Below are 20,441 nucleotides of genomic sequence, written 5' to 3' on the forward strand. Positions count from 1 at the left end.
AAAGATGACATAAAGGCCTAATATATAAAGCTTAAATTCTCATAAACCAACATCCTTCTGATGCTGTAATCTAAGATTGAAGACAAAAGGGTCTTTTTTTGGTCAAACTCATGGAAGAAAATCTCTCCAGAGCTTGAGAAGTGAAGAAAAATTTAAGTTGCTCTAAGATATTAAACATAAAGCAATCCATCCATCTTTGTTTTAAAATAAATATCCAACATTTTAAATTAAATAAAAGATAAATAAATATTCAGTAGTGCCAGCACGTGTCATAAAACACTGTAATCTTTATCTGAGTTTTAGAAGCACAGATATTCTTAATCTCTGTTCTTAATTTCAATGGAGGAAAACACAAATCTTCTGCTGTGTAAAATATACAAATTTACGGATACTTTTACAGAATTGGTTTCTACTTTCATGGAAGAGCATTGCTATCTTGCAACCTGTTAGCGTATTTCTCCTTGGCATTCTTATAGTGGTGTGGTGTTTTTGCACCACAAGGTAAAATAAGGCAGAATAGAACCGTTCTAAGACCAGATTCCTCCTGTTGACTGGAGAGTTCTCAAATTCAGACCAGGGTCTTCTACAATCCAAATTCTCAAAGAGAAATGAGGGAAAGTCCAGGATGGTAAGCCAAGTTGATGGTTTCCTAGCCATGTGACCAGGAAGTTTCATAATTACCTGTCGTTTTAACATTACACACATAAGTTGCCATTGCTAATCTGAAGACTTCACACCCAGTGAGGAATTGAAAACATCCTTCTTTTAAGACAATGAAAGTAAAATGAATGAGAAAATCAGGATTCATATCCCAGTGGTGCCACCTATTAGCTGACCTTAAACGGGTCAGTTTTTCTGAGTCTCATTTATCTCCATCTATAAAATGGACATGATGACAGTACCTACATGTAGGCTGTAAAGATTAAAGGAGGTAATTTATGTGATTGGCATACATTTTCCGGTCTGTATAATATTCTATAGATAGTGATGATTCTTTTCAGACAATTATCTTTGCCTTTAATAATTCCTTCTTAGAATGTATTTTGCTCAAACATTCACTAGGTTCCAAGACCCCGTGTTCAAAATGATGAAACAACATACTGCAGGATTAGATTAGTAAATTTTTAAGCCTTCTTTTAAATTTCCAAGCATTTTGACATTTTCTTCTTTGAGTTCCACTTCATATTTTTATGTTTAATGTATAACGTTTCTATTTAGAAAAGAATCACTGTGAAATAAAACACGTCTGCTTTTTTAATGTAACCTTAATTCTTGCCTACCTCAGGCTTTGTAGAAATTGTTCATTCTAGTCTAGTCTAGAGGATATTGTAGAAGTGTTTTCCACACTAACTCTGACCATGTAACCAATGGTTAATAAATCTATAATATCCAGACCTGTCAATCTTTTAGTTTCAGATGCACAAAATCCATTACAGAAACCCTGTAATATATGGAAAGATTAAAATCTTAAATTAAACTTTTTTCCTGGTGCCTAGAAGGATTTTGAACTCCATAAACAGGCAGATGATTTTGACTTGTGTATAATCTACAGTTGATTTTATTGCAAAGTACCTCATGCTGTGTTTTGATTTGGATAATAAAAACATTTTTCTGTTCCTGAATAGTCAGAAATATATATTTTAAACAGAAAGAAAACAAACTTGTTATAACTGAAGGTTGTTTATTTGCTCATAATCAAGATCTTTCTAGACATTCATCATACTCCCTGCCGTTACGAAGTGATTACATCACTGGCAGAGCTAAAAAACGGACAAATACCTATATTTCCATACCTGTAGTTACCGAACCTGAATGAACGTTAGAACCACCTGGAAAACTTGTGCAAAGATAGATTCTCAGCCCCGAGTTTCCTGAATAAGAATCTTCTGGGATGGAGTCAAAGAATTTAAATCTTTTTTCAAGTTCCCCAGATGACTTCAATGTGCTCCAACTTTAACAACCAAGGATCACACACACCAAGCAAAAGTGATCACTTATGATAATTCTCTGAAAACATGAATCAAACTAGTTTCTCTTGAATGTCCAAAGCCAAAAGAGTGGTTAAATTAACTGCTTTTTTTCACATGTGGTATTTTGGTTTGTGGTCAGTATGAACAGTGACGTTACACAGATAAGTTGCTGGGAGAAAAAAGTCTATGTGGTTGCTTGGCAACAGAAAATCACCAGGGCAGTTAGGTGGATTTTCAGTTTATAAATTCTTGTTTCAATGCTATCTATGAATTAAGTTTTATCACATGTTTACAAATCCTACCGGTAAAGGGAACGAGGTCCACGGAATATGGGAGAATATTCAAGGGAAGAGTAATTTGTGACACTGAGGACAAATATTATACACATGCATTAATATTACTTGTTTATATTTGCCCTCTGTAAAATTTCCAGCATGTGCCAAACACTTTAATAAGCACTTTCCCTGCCTTACCTTGTTAATTCTCATGCAAAACCTGGGAGACAAGTAATAGCATTGTCACCCTATTAAGAAGTTTGAGTCTCGAAGAAGTAATATAATATAGTCAAGGTCACACAGCAGAGCAGGATTCAAACTCAGGTCTACTCTCTACTACTGTCCTATAAGAGCAATTCCTTCCTCTTTGGCTTCACTCTTAAATCCAAATCAAACTTCTCATTTACTGAGCATAGTCTTTCAGATTTATGATGGAGCGACTCTGCTTTTTGAAATAGCCTAGAGGGCCAAGAAACAGAGCTAGATGTTGACAAAAACAAAGTAATTGTGGGGGAAAAATGTTTTTTGCTGGGCATGGCAAGACCAGAAGAATTAATTGCGGAAAATGACGAATTCCTGAAGGGAAATATCCACCTGGTAATAGTTCTCTCCTGCGGCATGAAGGAACCAGTAACCACAAGCATTTTACCTCCTCATTCGAAAGTCCGGAAGGAATAGATATGACTCAGCAAAACTAGATTCCAGGTGCAGGCAGATTTTAATTAGGAGGGCGAGGCAGAGAGTCTCTCAGCGAATATCTACAGAGATCACTCAAGAGCATTTTGAAGCCTTGGTAGACGTTCTCCGTCCCAGTAAATCCTGGGTCACTTTTTCTCATTGTTACTTGACAAAAGTCGGTAGTAAGATTACCAAAACACTCCAAGCTCTAGAACATCAAGCTTTCTACTCGTTTGCATATTATTTGTACCTCCAAGTCAGACAACATGCCAAGAACATATCCCTATAAAATATTTGGTGATTTAATTAATGAAACAGAATGGTGAGTAAGCTTCTGAAATTTCTCATTTAGGCAAATAGAAATACATTTTGGATTTTCTGCTGTTTAAAATTATTGAGACACATGATTTCCTATAGAATCCCACTCTTCTCTACACACTTACTCAACCCTACACACACACAAACACACACACACACAAATACATATTTCTTCTTGAAAGACAAACAGGAGACACATGTATATTTCCAAAAGACAATCCGTTGTCTTATGGGTGCATAATTCTTTTCACTTATTTCAGAAAATGAAATACTGGTTTCTATGTGGAATGGGCCCCCCACTTAGTTTCCCTGTGGCCTTGGGAAAGTTGCACAATGTCTCTGAACCTTAGGTTTTTCATCTGTGAGAGGAGGTATTAAATGCCTACCTTGCGTTGCTGTTATGTGAAGTCAGTGAAATAGCGTGTGAAACATTTAGTGGGCACTGAATAGACGCTGGCCATTATTATTATTTGAATCTACAGACAACGTAAACCAGGTTAGTTTATTCCTAAACATTTCTTCCTACCTTGAACCAGCTCTGTACCATGTGTCAAGACTTAAACATTCATATGAAAGAGAGCAAAGGATATATGTTACCCTAATGAGTGGGAAATTATAGAAAATGAAGAGGTAAATACTTCATGGAACATGGTTTGCTCAGAATAAGAATGAAGATAGATACCCCTACTGTTTGAGAATCCAAACACTCAAAATTATTTAAACTCTGAAGGTAATAATGAGCCTTTCTAATTTACCAAGGTAATGACTAACTATTCTAGCTCTTAATCATGTTCTAATTAATAATGTCGTTGCATTCAACACACACTTTTCCTCACTAAAGATGGTGAGTTATTTAGGTTTGATGCATAATATCGAAATACTGGTGCTTTTCCTTTCACATTTATCTACTAGGCCATTAAAGAAAAGAATTGGCAACAATTCTTCCACTGAGAAATCATTTCACTTAATATTGTTTAGGAATATAAATGCTTTTTATTAATCAAGTTTTGATTAAAGGGTAGCTAAGCACAATATGGCCTATCCATAGAAGATGGGCGTCTTAGCTAGCTCATCCACTGGAATGTATTAGATCAGACACTATCCATTTAAAGTCAATATTGTCGTTAAGCTTTCTCAGGAATTCACGTTGCATTAATTGAGATGATTCAACATTGACAATTGTTTCAGTTTTCTTATAAGTGCAGCAACCAAGTACCAAGCAGCGTTGACTTTCAGAAGAAAATATAAAACTCATTTCAATGATTTGTGTTTTATTTTGCATATTAATACATTTATATGTTTGCAGCTTTATTGAGGTATAACTGACAAAATAGTAATACATTTAAAGTGTACAACGTGATGATTTGATATGCATAGTCATTGTGAAAGGATTCCCACCATCACGTTAACACATCCATCTCACATATTTACCCTCTTTTTATGGTGAGAACACTTAGGTTCTACTCTCTTAGCAAATTTCAATTATACAGTACTCTCTTATCAACTATAGTCATCATATTACTCATTAACTCCTCACACTGTATTCATCTTATAACTGAAAGTTTGTACCATTTTACCAGCCTCTCCCTATTTCCCCCACCCCAGCCCCTGGCAACCACCTTTCTACTCTCTGTATCTATGAGTTAGACATTTCGTTAAGATTCCACATATAAGTGATACCATGCAGTATTTGTCTGTCTTTGTCTCACTACATATTTCACTTAGCAAAAGCCCTCTAGGTTCACTCATGTTGTCACAAATAGCAAGATTTCCTTCTTTTTTTCTTTTATTGAGGTGACATTGGTTTATAACATTATATGAATTTCAGGTGTACATGATTATATTTCAATTTCTGTGTAGATTGCATCACGTTCACCACCCACAGACTCATTACCATCCATCACCACACATGTGTGCTCAGTCACCCTTTTTGCCCTCCTCCCTCCCCCCTTTCCCTCCCTTCCCCTCTGGTAACCACCAATCTAATCTCGGTATCCTTGTGTTTGTTTATTATTGTTGCTGTTGTTGTTATCTTCTATTTATGAGTGAGATTGTACAGTATTTGACTTTCTATGTCTGACCTATTTCACTTAACATAATACCCTCAAGGTCCAACCATGTGGTCACAAATGGCAAGATTTCATCCTTTTCTATAGCTGAGTAGTATTCCATTGTGTATATATACCACATCTTCTTTATCCATTCGTCCTTTGATGGGCACTTAGGTTGTTTCCAAGTCTTGGCTATTATGAATAATGCTGCAGTGAACCTAGGAGTAAAGATATTTCTTCAAGATGGTGATTTCATTTCCTTTGGATATATATCCGGAAGTGGGGTAGCCGGATCATATGGTAGTTCTATTTTTAATTTCTTGAGGAGCCTCCATACTGTTTTCCACAGTGGCTGTACCGGTTGACATTCCCACAAACAGTGCACCAAGTTCCTTTTTCTCCACATCCTCACCATCGTTTGTTACCTCTTGTCTTTTTGATAATAGCCATTCTAACAGATGTGAAGTGATATCTCATTGTGGGGTTTTTTTTGAGGAAGATTAGCCCTGAGCTAACATCTGCTGCCAATCCTCCTCTTTTTGCTGAGGAAGACTGGCCTTGAGCTAACATCTGTGCCCATCTTCCTCTACTTTCTATGTGGGATGCCTATGACAGCATGGCTTGACAAGCAGTGCTGGGTCCGCACTGGCATCTGAACTGGTGAACCCCAGAGCCACCAAAGCAGAATGTGCCAACTTAACTGCTGCGCCACTGGGCCAGCCCCTCATTGTGATTTTGATTTGCATTTCCCTGATGATTAGTGATGTGGCATGTCTTTTCATATACCTGTTGGCCATTTGTCTGTCTTCTTTGGAAAAACGTGTATTCAGGTCCTTCATCTGTGTCTCAATTGGGTTATTTGCATTTTTTGGTATAGAGTTGTATGATTTCCCTGTATATTTTGGATATCAACCCCTTATCAGATATATGATTTGCAAATATTTTCTTCCATTCCATAGGTTGCCTCTTTGTTTTGTCGATGGTTTCCTTTGCTGTGCAGAAACATTTTAGCTTGATGTAGTTCCATTTGTCGAGTTTTGCTTTGTTGCCTTTGCTTTTGGTGTTTAATAGATTTATCTTACTTTGTGGAGTTCTAATATGTGGTAGGCATTTTTCTAAGAGATTAACATGTATCTCATTTAATGCTCATAACAACTGAATGTAGTATGTCCTATTGTTTTCTCCCTTTTACTAATGAGAAAAGTCAATTTAGATGTTATAAGCTATTTTCTCTAGGTTATCCATCCCATAGTTGTCAGAGCCGAACCACAATGGATCTGACTCCAAATTCCATGGTCAAAACCACTGTGCTGTATTTTCTCACTGTTCTTCTATGTAAACAGTGCAGAAAGCAAATGCTTGCTTTTCTGAGTTCTGCTATGATCCCGTTCAAAAGCTAAAAGATAATTTTGCTACAGACATAGCAAATATGAATGAGGACAAAGCAATTGAAGGGCAGTCCATGCAGTAACCCAGTAGAGTCATTTTATTTGTAGCTTTAAAACTGCACAGGATGTAATTCATTTGCCTGTGGATAGACTAATTCATCTATTTATTTTTATTAAATATTATTTCATCAGCATGAAAGTGGTTACTGAGCCCCACTCAGGGGCAAGGCGTGATACTAGATACCTTAGGAATTATGAGGAAGAATGAGACATTGTCCCTTCTGTCAAGAACGCTACTATCTAGTAGGGTAGAAAGAGCATAAAATGATAACTATTATACAAACTATGTAAAATTTCCATACAATTGGTATAGATGTGTATTCAGGAGGGTCCTTTTTTACTTCCACCCCCCCAAAAGGACACAACCAAGACACCCCTACCTCTACAAAGGAGAATTCCAGCTGATTTGTTAAAAGCATTATGTTAAGCGCAACCAGTGTTTTGAAGCAAACGCAGCCATCAAACTGAATTAATAGTTTTCCTCTTAGAATTGTTCCTGCTCCAGCTCCTAAAAAAAGATTTAAAAAAAGAGTTATTTGATTGACTCGTCCCATTGTAAAGTATGCACCTGCTGTGAAATGAAGCCACCGAGAAAAAAAAAAAGTTGAATAATTTAACTTTTTTATTTGTAAAGATAATCAGGGTTTTTCTGATTACATCTTAACTTCATAAATGTTAAATAACCTATCAGCATCTAGTTGTTGTAAATTATGAAAAGGAGCATCGCAAGGAATATTAACCAACGAAATCCTTGTTCTTTAGCGAACAAGAAAATGTGTTATGGCAGCCTGTCATTGTGCGACTGGTAATTCTGACACCAAATAACAAAACTGCCATTTGCACTTAGGGTAAATTGGTTCACTCCAGCTTCCACTGCTCCTCTCACTCTGACATAAATTTATGAACTCGAGAACTAACCAAGTCGTGTGGCTTCCCAGCTGACTTTAACAAATATGCCCATTTCATTTCATTTAGTCATCGGACTACCAGGGGGCTAGGTCATTTCAGACTCATCGCAGATGGTGGAAGGGTTTGCAGGAACACAGGAGGCCTTCGTGTCACAGTCCTGTAAATTATGACAGTGGAGGGGGCCCTCTTTCCTAAATGCATGTCACTGTTTGACATGTTCCCAGCTCCGAGGAGCATTTTCTGTTTCCACACCTCCTATATCTATGTAAAGGACATTTATTTCCCATTAACTAAGATGTGGAAAATACATTTTCCAGGTTCGTGCTTTGACTAGCCAAATTTAAACCTAGATCAAGATTATGTCTATATTTGAAATGTGGTAGAAGGGCAATTTTGTCCCCCTGACCCCTTAGGAGTCCTGTCCTTTTAAGCAGAGAAGTTACTGGAAGCAGACCAGTAGGTATAGACTGAAGATATATAGTAAAGCACAACCTCAGACGAATTGAAGGGAGGACCACTCTAAATTACTGCTGACAATGAAAACTGGAATATCTTCATTGGAACGCACCTTCATCATATCCAAGTACACACAAAATATAAAACTAAATCAAATAGGGGCTGGCCCCGTGGCCGAGTGGTTGAGTTCACGGGCTTCACTGCAGGTGGCCCAGTGTTTCCTTGGTTCGAATCCTGGGCACGGACATGGCACTGCTCATCAAACCATGCTGAGGCAGCGTCCCACATGCCACCGCTAGAAGGACCCACAATGAAGAATATACAACTACGTACCAGGGGGCTTTGGGGAGAAAAAGGAAAGAAATAAAATTTAAAAAAAAAACTAAATCAAATATTGTCACAAAGATAATTGTTTGAATGAATATAACATTTATTTGTAATTGGAATAGCAACTTTATATAAAAGATGGGTTCAGAAGGGTTAAGGGCACATGATAGCAGTGCCTGTCATAGTTGTGGGTTGCTTTTCCATTTTGTTCCATTTTGTTTTGTAGAGATGTCTGTCATTTATCTAGCACTTTCTATGTAACTAGAAGGCACCAAAATGCTTTAAACGCATTTCCTAATTTAATCCTTACAGCTCTTTATGAGGCCACTGTTAATATCATCATTTTACAGATGAAGAGACTGGCGTTCAGAGAGGTTGGGTAATTTACCAGGGACAAACGAGGGCAGAGGAGGGATTTCGCCTGTCGGACTCTGCTCTGTGGCTTGTCTAGTTCCACAAGAGTCACGGCATATTTTTCAAATGAGTGCTTGTCAAACTTTTCTACAAGATCGACCCTAGGAAAAGAGAAGACAGAAGGAACGTGTCATCCCAGGAAGTCTGGAAACAACCTGAAACAATCATCATACGTTGACAATTTCTTTAAGGTCTTGCTTTTTATCTTAGCGATTCATGCAAATTTGGCATTGTATTCCAACATGTTTGTCTTCCGCCAAAAAATAACGTAATGTATCATTTATCATCAGGGGCATTTTTTCTACTGATCTCTTTGGCTAAAGAGTAATATGCTCTTATATTTTAGGATATTAGATTATTCTAAAAAAAAGCTGACCCCCAAAACAGGCTTAATGTCAGGCAATTCTTCCTCTCTTCATTTTATCATGAATATGTGGGTACAAACAGCAACCTTTGCCCACTGCCAGGGTAGCAAAAAGTAAAAATGCCCAAAATGTGAGGTGGAATACTGTGACATTGCAAGATACTCTGGATGGAAATTTCCATACGCACATCTTCCTGCTGAAAGGTCAAAGTGCAAATTGAGAGGGTCCCTGCTTCACTCTTCAATCCCTTTCACTACCTCGAGCAACACTCTCCAAAAAACATTTTTAGTAGGAAAAAAAAATAGCCTGATTGTGTTGCTCTTTATTTTACCTCTAATACAGTACTTAGGTTTTCCTCATCCATTAAGGAACTGAGAGTCTCAAATGGTCCCTGTAATCAACTCTCTTCATCCAACTCTCAAACTTCCTTTTAATTACAGCAGTCTCATCAGGAGCAGTAAAAGCAGTCCCAGTTTTGTCTCACAGTTGAGAATTAGTCCTCGAAGAATATCTTCTAAATAAGCCCATTATGTGTATTCACTATACCGTTAAAGAGAAAGGTGAATTTATGTAAATTTTCTAGGCAGTAATCTTTGTCTTTTTTTTCTTTTTTCCTTCATGGAAAAGAATAACATAGAACAGTGTATTACCCGAGACTGAGCAGAAACGTCATGGGCCCAGCCAACTTTTCATCCTGTGTCTGTGGAAGATTACCCACAATGAATTCATTTATGTTTTTTTTATTTTATTGAAGTCTTATTGGCTTATAACGTTATGTAAATTTCAGGTGTATATTATCGTATTTCAGTTTCTGTATAGACTGCATCGTGTGTACTGCCAATAGTCTGGTTTTTTTCTTTCACCATACACATGTGCCGCCTTATCCCTTTTGCCCTCCTGCCACTTCCTTCCCCCTGGTAACCACTAATATGTTTTCTTTGTCCATGTGTTTGTTTATCTTCCACATGTGGGTGAAATCATACACTGTTTGTCTTTCTCCATCTGACTTATTTGGCTTAACATCATACCTTCAAGTTCCATCCATCTTGTTCCAAATGGCACAATTTTGTCTTTTTTATGGCTGAGTAGTATTCCGCTGTATATCTATACCATGTCTTCTTTATCCACTCATCCATTGATGCACAATGAATTCATTTTAAAGCAATAGAGGCTAAAGTTGTGTTTTGACTGCATCAAGAATAATATTTGTACTTATTCAACACACTGGTTATGTCCACATAAACTTTTTCTACTGTTGTACAGTTAGTTTACTCTGAGGTGACTACAGATTTAAAACAACTGGCTAGTGAAAGCTCTAATCACTCAGTACACATATAATTTTCTAATCTTGGGCTTTTTAAAGATTTTATTTTTTCCTTTTCTCTCCCCAAAGCCCCCCCCCCGCCCCGGTACATAGTTGTATATTCTTCGTTGTGGGTGCTTCTAGTTGTGGCATGTGGGACGCTGCCTCAGCGTGGTCTGATGAGCAGTGCCATGTCCGCGCCCAGGATTTGAACCAACGAAACACTGGGCCGCCTGCAGCGGAGTGCGCAAACTTAACCACTCGGCCACGGGGCCAGCCCCCTAATCTTGGGCTTTTTAGAAAGAAAAATCTATACCGAATTTTTGTGAACAAGGAAAAGTATGATTCTTCTGGTTTCTCTTGCTCATGCAGAGAAGTCATGCATTTTCCAAATTTTACAAGTCAAAGTGGTATTCCAGAAAGAGGTACCATGTTTGTCCTTGTCTCTGAAAATACTTTGACACCAGTCTGCAAACATCCTGGGTATTTATATCTCAGTTTGCGAAAACTGCTCTTCACAACTTTAAATGTTCGCCTATAATCTTCTTCAATCAGTGGTGAGTCTAACTCCTCCATCACTTTTTTGCCCTGCTTCTAACATTCTCCAAGACATGTTCTGCCTGTCTCAAAATTATCCTTTCTTTCTTTCTTTCTTTTTTTTTGGTGAGGAAGATTGGCCCTAAGCTAATATCTGTTACCAGTCTTCCTCTTTCTGCTTGAGGAAGATTGTCTCTGGGCTAACATCTGTGCCAGTCTGCCTCTATTTTGTATGTGGGACGCTGCCACAGTGTGACTTTGATGAGCAATTTGTAGGTCCACACCTGACATCTGAACCTTCAAACCCCAGGCCGCTGAAGCAGAGTGTGTAAACTTAACCACTAAGCCACTGGGCCAGCCCCATCCTTTCATTTTTTTCCCCCAGTTGTCCTAATTCAAATCTCCAATATCAGGAGAGAACATAAATACAGAAGGATAAGCTTTGGTATCAGATGGGCCTGAGTTCAAGTCTGTGTACTCAAATTTATCAATGTGAAATCTGGAACAAGTTACTCAACTCCTCTGAGCCTTAGTTTTTGCATCTTAAAAAAAAATGGTAATCATATTTACCTTACAGTATTGTCCTGAGGCTTCATTCATCCATTCAATCAATGAACATTTTTTGAGCTGTGATTTTGTGCTGAAATCTAGGCATTGGAACTACACTGGGGAGGAGACAAAGTCCCTGACTTTATGGAGTTGACGTCCTAGTGATATTAAATGAGATATATGCTGCCTGGCATAAAACAGAACTTCGGTGAAATGGCTCCACTTGCTTGTGTTTTTGCGGCAGCTACGCAATGACTTTCACACGGGTATCCCACCTCCTGGCTCTCATGTTTTCGATCCCACATCTGCCTGCCAGCAGTCTTATCTTCCTAAAATGTAGGTTAGATCATGTTAGCTCCTGCCAAATCTCCATGTTGCTGATTATATATAAAGCCCAAATTTCTTGAAGAAATAGTTGACGAAATTTAGTGGTCAGTTGAGTTTGACGACGAAGAAAGCAGGATCTTCTCTAAGAGTCTTACCCTAAGCCCTCCAAAGTAGGGAAATGGAGAAAGGAAACCCAAGGAGAACAGGTTTGGGAGTGGAAAATATGGTGATTCTGTTTGGGACGTGTCGACATTGAGGTCTCTGTGAAGTAGGCTGTTGACAATACAAGTCTGGAATGCAGGAGCAATATAAAGCCAGAGATAAGAATTTAGGAATCAATGACAGAATAACAGTGATTTAAGCTCTGAGGACCAATGCAGCTCAACTAGACAGTTTAACTAGGATGCCCTAAATTTAAAATAAAAATTCTCAATCTGGGTTCAGCACAATCTAGCACCTTTCCAAAGGAAACGATTGATCAGTCCTGCTGATTATGATCAATATTTCCTTCAGAGCCTCCTAATTTTCATCTATCCTGCACAAAATCTTGAGCATCTCTGGTTTTTACTAGCTCTTCCACCCTTCATACGTTGGAACCATATCTACAAAAAGCAAAACCACATTCCATTCTTTAGACTTCATCTCTCGCGAGAGTTCCATGCTATAGATTTCATTGTTTCTATAGCAATGATAAACTGATTTAAGTACCACAAAGGTAAGTAACTAAACCCAAAAATGTTATACACTCTCAGATCAATGAGAAAATTTAGTGGGAAACTCCATTACATTCTCCATTCAAGGCACGTATCTTCTCCTTGAAAAAGTATGCTTGTTATTCAGGATGAAATAAAACTTACAGGCATTTAATTATATGAATAGATTGTGAAAAGGCTAAATTGACAAGACCTCCTTTCTTTAAGAAGCACTATGAAAAATGACAGTTTTTGAACCCAAATTTCATGTATATTTAGGTCCATAAGTCTCACTGACAGAGTGGACTGTCCTGACTCAGTAATTAATGCACTGGGAATTCTCTAGATAGCCTAAGATTTGGATACTTTATGGGCTATTATGTCAAGGAGCCGTGTCAGACAGGATGCATACACAATGCCTACAGAAAAATTATTGTCACAAGCAAAACTGGTGTTTTTTTATGTACTTTAAGAATAAGTGAGCCTAGGAAAAATATATGACTCCTTTTCTAATTGCCTTGTATTTTTTAAGAAGTGAACGTGCCTTTGTTTTTATTTGGCCTTGGAATATATCTTTGAATAGAATTATTATACGTCATTCGTTTTTGAAAATGGGTGATGCACATTTCTTACTTTTGGAATATGCTTTCTAATATTGTCCAACTTAAGTTTAGTGCCATTATTAATTGCTATATTAAGCAATGATATACCTTTAAGTTATAACATTTTAAATATACGTTGTTCTTTAAAGATGAACATTTGTGGACCATTCTGTATAGCATATATATATGATTTTACTCTCTCTCTTTCTTTAAAGGGATCCTCATTCCTCAAATGCCTGTGGAGTACAATGTCTTACTCAATGCCGGAAGTCTATCTCCTCTGACCTCCTCTGTCGGTCATCATCTATCCATCCTTCTGGAAAATTTGGCTCCATTCACACAGTATGAGATAAGGATACAAGCGTGTCAAAATGGTAAAAGTCTTTCAGACACTTGTCCTGGGCTTTTATAAAAAAAATATTTTATAAGAAAAAATTTCATTAAAAAGGAATAGATTCTCAATTCAAATTCGAAGACTAACATTTCATTTCTTGTTTGTACTGGACTGTTTACCCAGAAAAATCAGAGCTTGGCATTGAGTGAAGCGTTATGCATTTCTGCACATTAAATCATGAATATTTAAATACATTAAAATGGTGGTTTTGCAAAGTCTTGTTTTATAAGGCACTTTAAAAGAAAAACACCTCAATCGCATAAAGGAATTGTTGGTAATATAAAACAAAATGAGTATTACAAAAATTTCATAGGAAATGTACTCACCTTGGTTCTATTTAAGTTTTATTCAGGAAGCGGGTGGTGGGAAGGGAGACGTTATTTAGAAGGCGAGTTACACTCAGATGAACCTTATATATTTTACAGTGTTTCCCTGAACCCTATCTCATATACATAAACTGTCACCTGGAGTTTCATGGCATAGGCTAGTGGTCAATGAAATCATCATCTATCTATGTGGTCTTAAAGAAGAGCCTCTCTCACTTCCTTCATCCCTCTACATGTTATATAATATATGACACCCAAGTGCTAAAAGAAGAAAAGATGTAACTCACATTAGTGTACAAAACAAATTGCTTCACCTTAGATTAAAGACATTTGCCAATCTCATACCCAACATATAGTTGGAACTCCTGTTCGCAGATGAGTGCCACTTCCCACAGAGTTGGTTAGGGCTAGGGATCTGCGATTTTGCTATGCTTCCTCTCTGAAATTGTGAGTCAGCTTGCACACTTCTCTCTACAAACTAGACCAAGGGATTTTGTTTTGAAGCATATTGCTTTCCCTCATCCAGTCCACAAGGAAATAGTTTTAAGTTAATGTTGTCTTGATTTAAATGCAAAATCAACTTCTGCATCTCTATATCCCCAAAACTATGCTATGGAGATAGAATATCCTTCAAATTCATGTTTGATTCCCATGTGTTGAGAGACGGTCAATATTTTAAACTACCAGGAAAAATAGGATATTATTGAGAGCATACAAGATGTGTAGGTCACATGCATACTTATGAAATTCAAGTACATTATCACTTTCTGCCTAAAATGACCGCACTAAAGAAACCTCAATTCAGACAAGCATAAGCTTTATTGTCTATGCCTATAGAAATGTGGGGGTAATTAATGGACTCTCCAAAAATGATTCCCTATCCAAATATTCAAATCTTATAGAGATTTATAGTACTAGTCTAAAATATGTGTATAAAAAAGTTCAAATAAAATGGTTTTCATGATATCCTTACCCTTGTGTATGCATATGTAACTCTCTTTTTCCTGCTTGATAAATTACTGAAGGTCTCGATTTTTTTTTCAAGGAAGTTGTGGAGTTAGCAATAGGATGTTTGGCAAAACACATGAAGCAGCCCCAATGGATCTGAGTCCCCCTGTTGTTAAGGCACTGGGGTCAGCCTGCATAGGAGTTCGGTGGATGCCACCTAAAAAGCCAAATGGAGTCATCACCAACTACTTTATTCACAGGTAACGTTGCCTATTACTATTATTTTTAATTATTTAAGAGTGGGTACTACTCCAAAATTGTAGAGACAAATACATTTTCTATTTCCATAAGAGAATAAATGGGAATTCATGATTTTTGAAGCACCTACTAGGGACTAAAATTGGTCCTGGAAACTTTTACCTGTTATCCAAGAAAAAAAGCCACAACTACCATGTAACATTTTTGTTTGGACCTGTTTGAAAGACGAGACCTCATAGCGCACGTAAGCCCTGTGTTGGATGAAGTGGAAGAACAGCCCTCTAGAGGCTGACTGGAACAGACATTCCAGAGGAGGAACCACATCTGGGAGGAGAATTTATTTCCCATCACCTGTTATGTGGAGGTTTGAGAGACATTTTCTCATCCTCAGAAGGTGGTGCTTTTCACATGCAGAAAGAGTGGCTCATAGCAGCAGCTCCCCTTTTGTTTTAATGAGTTTCCACTCAGCTGGCTAGAGGGTGTAGGTGGAGCCTCTTTTCAACCCGATGTGCAGAATGTTTTGTGTATCCACCTAAAATCAAGAAACGAGAGAAGGGACAGGGAGAGAAGAGAGAGAGTGAGGAGACAGAGAGAGAGAGAGCGTGGGCATTTTGGTTTGAAGGGTACTGTGCTCCCTGATTCAGCCTTCACCTGAGCGACGTGGATATAGCTTTAAGTTAAAGTTTTCTTTAAATAAATAATGAATAATAAAGAGGAGGAGGAGAGGGAGGGGCAGAAGGAGAGAGAGATAGAGAGGGAGGGAAAAAGAGAAGGAGAGAGACAGACAGAGAGAAAGTAAGACTGAGACCGAGGACAAGGGAGAAAGAGGGAGAGGAGGGAAAGAGAAAGGAAAACCAAAACCCAAAAGCGAGTCAAGGGGCAGAGACCCCGTCAACTGAGAACTTGCTATCTGTCTTAGTCCATTCGGGCTGCTGTAACAAAAATACCATAGGCTGCATGGCTTATAAACAACAAAGAATTATTTCTCACAGTTCTGGAGGCTTTAAGGTGCTGGCAGATTCTGGGTCTGTTGAGGACTTAATTCCTGGTTCACGGACAGCTGTCTTCTCACTGTGTCATCGCATCTTCACGTGGTGGATGTGGCAAGGGAGCTCTGTGGGGTCGCTTCCATCGGAGCACTAATCCCATTCATGAAGAATCCACTCTCATGACCTAATCACCTGCCAAACGCCCCCCCTCCTAATCTCATCACCTTGGGGGTTAGGATTTCAACGTAGGAATTTGCAGGTAGGGGCCCAGTGATTCAGACCATAGCTCTAAGACAGGAAAAACCCTATCTAAGGCAGACACTGGCAGACATAGCAGATTTGCAGATTGAAAACCCCATTCCAAAAGCCATGTGTTTACACCAGGCCTACAAAGCACAACACATTCTTCTCACATCCTCATCCCCACTTCAGCATCCTTTGTTACTCTCTCCAGCAGCCTCGTTCCCTTCCCTTGTTTGGTCCTACGCCCTGGACACAATGGGGAAACTTAGTTTAGGCTCGTTTTACAACTTCAGATATTGAAACCCTTTGATTCAGATCACTCTTCAGTGATGAGCTAAGGGTATGTAGGAAAACTACGAAAGGAGGAAGTATTATTGCATTGCTGTTTATGTAAATGACAGTGCCGGAAATGAGCAAGCCACATTTCTTCTCAGCAAACATTAATTTGAAGAATAATATTTCTGATTCAAATATACATGAACATGTAAAAATGGCTAACGTGAATTTACATTTTACGCTAAGCACATTAGTGCAGGCTCTAAAATGCCCATCCTCTCGGAATAGTTTTCTTTCATCTACTTAATGCTAATTGTATGAGAAAAGCACATCAAATTCCTATTCTGAATAAAGGGAAATAAAGTATCTGCTATAGCCCGAGACGTGGCTTCACTCTGTTGGTTTTGTAAATAAAGCTCATGATTACAGTGACTATTCCATGGCAGCTATTGAGAGGGAAAACAGGAAATACAATGCAGAAAGCCCGCTTCAATGAAAAATACTGTAAATTGAATTTGACAGCATTTGATGGCATTTGATTATTCTAGCCACAGCCAAACAATGATATAAAGAGTAATATGAAACAGAATGTGTTACTGCCTAGCAGACTCAAAAGCAATAAACCTTCCTGCAATGTGACACAATCACTTCACAATCATAATTGTAGCCTGTTTGATACCTCTGAGCACAGCAGAAGGGCACTGACTGACATAGATACATTTTGTTTTTTATTTAAAGTGAAATGAAAATGGCGCGCTGGGGCTCCAGATACAATCGTTATATTCACCTCCATAGGCATGAATCACCTGGCAGTTATTTCAGTTGAAGTTTAAATGTGCTTCGACAACAACAATATCAAATTTTTCTTAGATAGCTGAAAAAAAATCAGAAATTTGTAAGGACAGAAATAGAATGTAGACACATAGTTCTTTTTCATTCTGGGACTCTGTGGAGCCCCTTATATAGTTACAACCACAAGCCTGCGTTGTTTCTGGAGAGGTTATGGCGTGTAATTTCTACTTCTGTTGCCACCAAAGGAAATACATTGAGCTCAAACCAAAGATGGGGTTTGGCCTATGCAGATATTTTCATTAAATTGTAGGGAGCCAATTTGTCAATTTCATTTTGAAAATGCTTGTTACTCTGCTCTCTCCAACCCCCCAAATCATTTCCCCTCAGTAATTCCCTTCTATTGTTTAAATATAGCCTCTAGATAGCATCCTGTTAAGTGTCTGTCCCAAGAAACCGATAAAATGTTTATAACTTTAAAAAACAAAATGAGGAAAGAACCTAATAAGCACAAGGCTATTAATGTGATTGCTTCTGTTTAGTTTACCTGTTAACTTGATACTTTATTTAGGCTATTTTGTTGATGACATGAGTTACAAAAAAGAAGATTTCTTACAATAAGGACAGCCCTTATGTTAGTGTTTTGCAATCTGTTTATTGATGGGTATAGACAGACCATCTTGGGCGTTTCCTTCTCCTCACAGTGACTTGGGTTTGTATCAAGATTCTTCAGTATGCCCCCTTTATCTTATATCTGTAACCTTGTAAATGGCAAAATCCATCTACAAAATCCAACTTTCATCCACAAAATCCACCAAACCTGTTTTCTTAGAACTTTACAAAACATGTAATAAAATGAGCTATCATTAAGATCTTCTATTGTAATAGAGACAAAATTGCATGGAGTTTTACTCTCATGAGCTGTCTCTTTAAATAAATAAAAAGATTTGATCAGTGTGCACTAAAAGGCAAAAATATACACAAACACCCTCTAAACACTGTAAAAATGGAAACAAATTCAGTATTCAGTAAGGTTTTGGTAAGATCTGAGATAGTTTGGACGGATGGATGATATGAAAGAGTATTCCAAACAGGGAACTGAAAATAATAATTTTCTAGAGTGGATAATTCAGCTGATTGAGTAAGCTAAGAAGAGGAGGCGTTGACTCAAAAGTGAAGGAATTTTTCTGCAATCAATTTGTGTTGTGTGAAAAGATAGATATGGATACGGATTTGCAAAGATATATGATAGAGAGAGACACACACAGACGCATATGTTCATATCTACTGTGAGATCTGAGCCCTATTACCAATGATCTTTACTATAGTAGGAGATATAAGTCAAACTAAGCAAACCAACAAAAAGAGCTATATGATGTGAGGAATACCAATATTTACAAAAAAATTTACAGGAGAGAGGAATTCTTTCTGTATGAAATATTCATGGAAGAATTCATGAAGTTGATCCCATTGGACTTGGCCTTACAAAATAAAAATTTAATTACGATTTAAATTAGAAATATATTTGTTGGAATAAAGTTTTATCAGTACAAAATCTTACCAAAGTTCTTTACCCCTTCTTTATGACTTACCCATGGCATATATAATTCCCATCAATAGAAGTGACTACTATTAATTTTAGTATATAACTTTGATGTTTTATTTTTATAGTTTCCCTTACATAAAATGAATCATATTGTTCATACTGTTATGCAATTTTCTTTGAGCACTCACACACACACACCTCATTTCTTTTAATGGCTCAACAATATTTTATTATATGGATATGTATCATATATTATTTAACTGGTCTCCTACTGATGGCAAAATAAGTGATTTCCAAGTTTTCATTACAACAGCAATTCTCCAAAAAAAAAAAAAAATCCTTAAGATAAGCATATGGAGGATTATTCTTAGTACTAGAAGTGCGGGGTCAAAGTTTTGTGCATTTCAAATTTTTAGAGACTGCTAAGTTGTCTTCCAAAAATGGCATATTAGAACTTCTGATTCTGAAAACTCTAATCAATACTGGGTCTTATCAGTCTTACAAATCTTTGTCAGTTCAGTATTTTAAATGGCATATTATTGTTTTAATTAAAATTTTGGTCATTATAGGTGAGCTTGTTCACCTACTTCAAATATTTATTTGTTATATATGTGAGTGCATATATAAAATATTATATATCCATAGACTGTTTTATTTTGGATTGTTTCTTCTTAGTTTGTCTATGCTCTTTGTATATGAAGGAAATTGTCCCTTTAGTGATCATATTAAAAATAATGTATCAGGGGCCGGCCCGGTGGCTCAGTGGTTCAGTTCACACGTTCTGATTCTCAGCAGCCCAGGGGTTCACCAGTTCGGATCGTGGGTGCGGACATGGCACCACTTGGCAAAAGCCATGCTGTGGTAGGCATCCCACGTATAAAGTAGAGGAGGATGGGCATGAATGTGAGCTCATGGCCAGTCTTTATCAGCAAAAAGAGGAGGATTGGCAGTAGTTAGCTCAGGACTAATCTTCCTCAAAAAAAAAAAAAAGTATCAATTATTTCTTTCATCACTTTTATTTCCTTATATCTAAATACAGACTTGATTTTGTTATAATAAATGAGACAAGAAATCTAAGCATTCATTTTGGGAAAAAGCTGTCTAATTTTCCAACATTGTTTTATACTTCACTCTTTTGAAATGCCACCTATACAAAATTCCCATGTGCCATCTGATCCATTTCAGGACTTTGTATTCTATTTCATTGTGGTAGATAGAATTTTAACCAGCAGAGCCTGATGCAAAGACATCTCAGGTGAAGAAAATTATAGAATAAGCATAATTCCCAACACTGAAGATATAGGGCTCAAGTAGTGGTCAGGCTTGGCTGGAGCCTTTCTTATTTGTAGCAGGAATATGAAAGATCCACTTGATGGTAGATTTTGGAAGACTTTAAATACCTAAGTCTATTTAAATAATAGCTGAGGAGGTTAGGTTTTTTTTTTTCTGGA

The 20,441-nt window shown here is 37.4% G+C and overlaps 1 protein-coding gene across 1 annotated transcript in view; it reads left to right on the forward strand.

The window, feature by feature from the left end:
- USH2A (usherin) overlaps nt 1-20,441 on the forward strand; it is a 747,192-nt gene that overhangs the window by 624,765 nt on the left and 101,986 nt on the right. The window contains exons 59-60 of the mRNA XM_001915645.4: nt 13,437-13,595; nt 14,987-15,149. Of these exons, the coding sequence (XP_001915680.3) occupies nt 13,437-13,595; nt 14,987-15,149 (322 nt within the window). The remainder of the gene's footprint in view (nt 1-13,436; nt 13,596-14,986; nt 15,150-20,441) is intronic.

The sequence above is a fragment of the Equus caballus genome, chromosome 30 (genome assembly GCF_041296265.1).
Source record: "Equus caballus isolate H_3958 breed thoroughbred chromosome 30, TB-T2T, whole genome shotgun sequence".
Taxonomy (NCBI): Eukaryota; Metazoa; Chordata; class Mammalia; order Perissodactyla; family Equidae; genus Equus; species Equus caballus.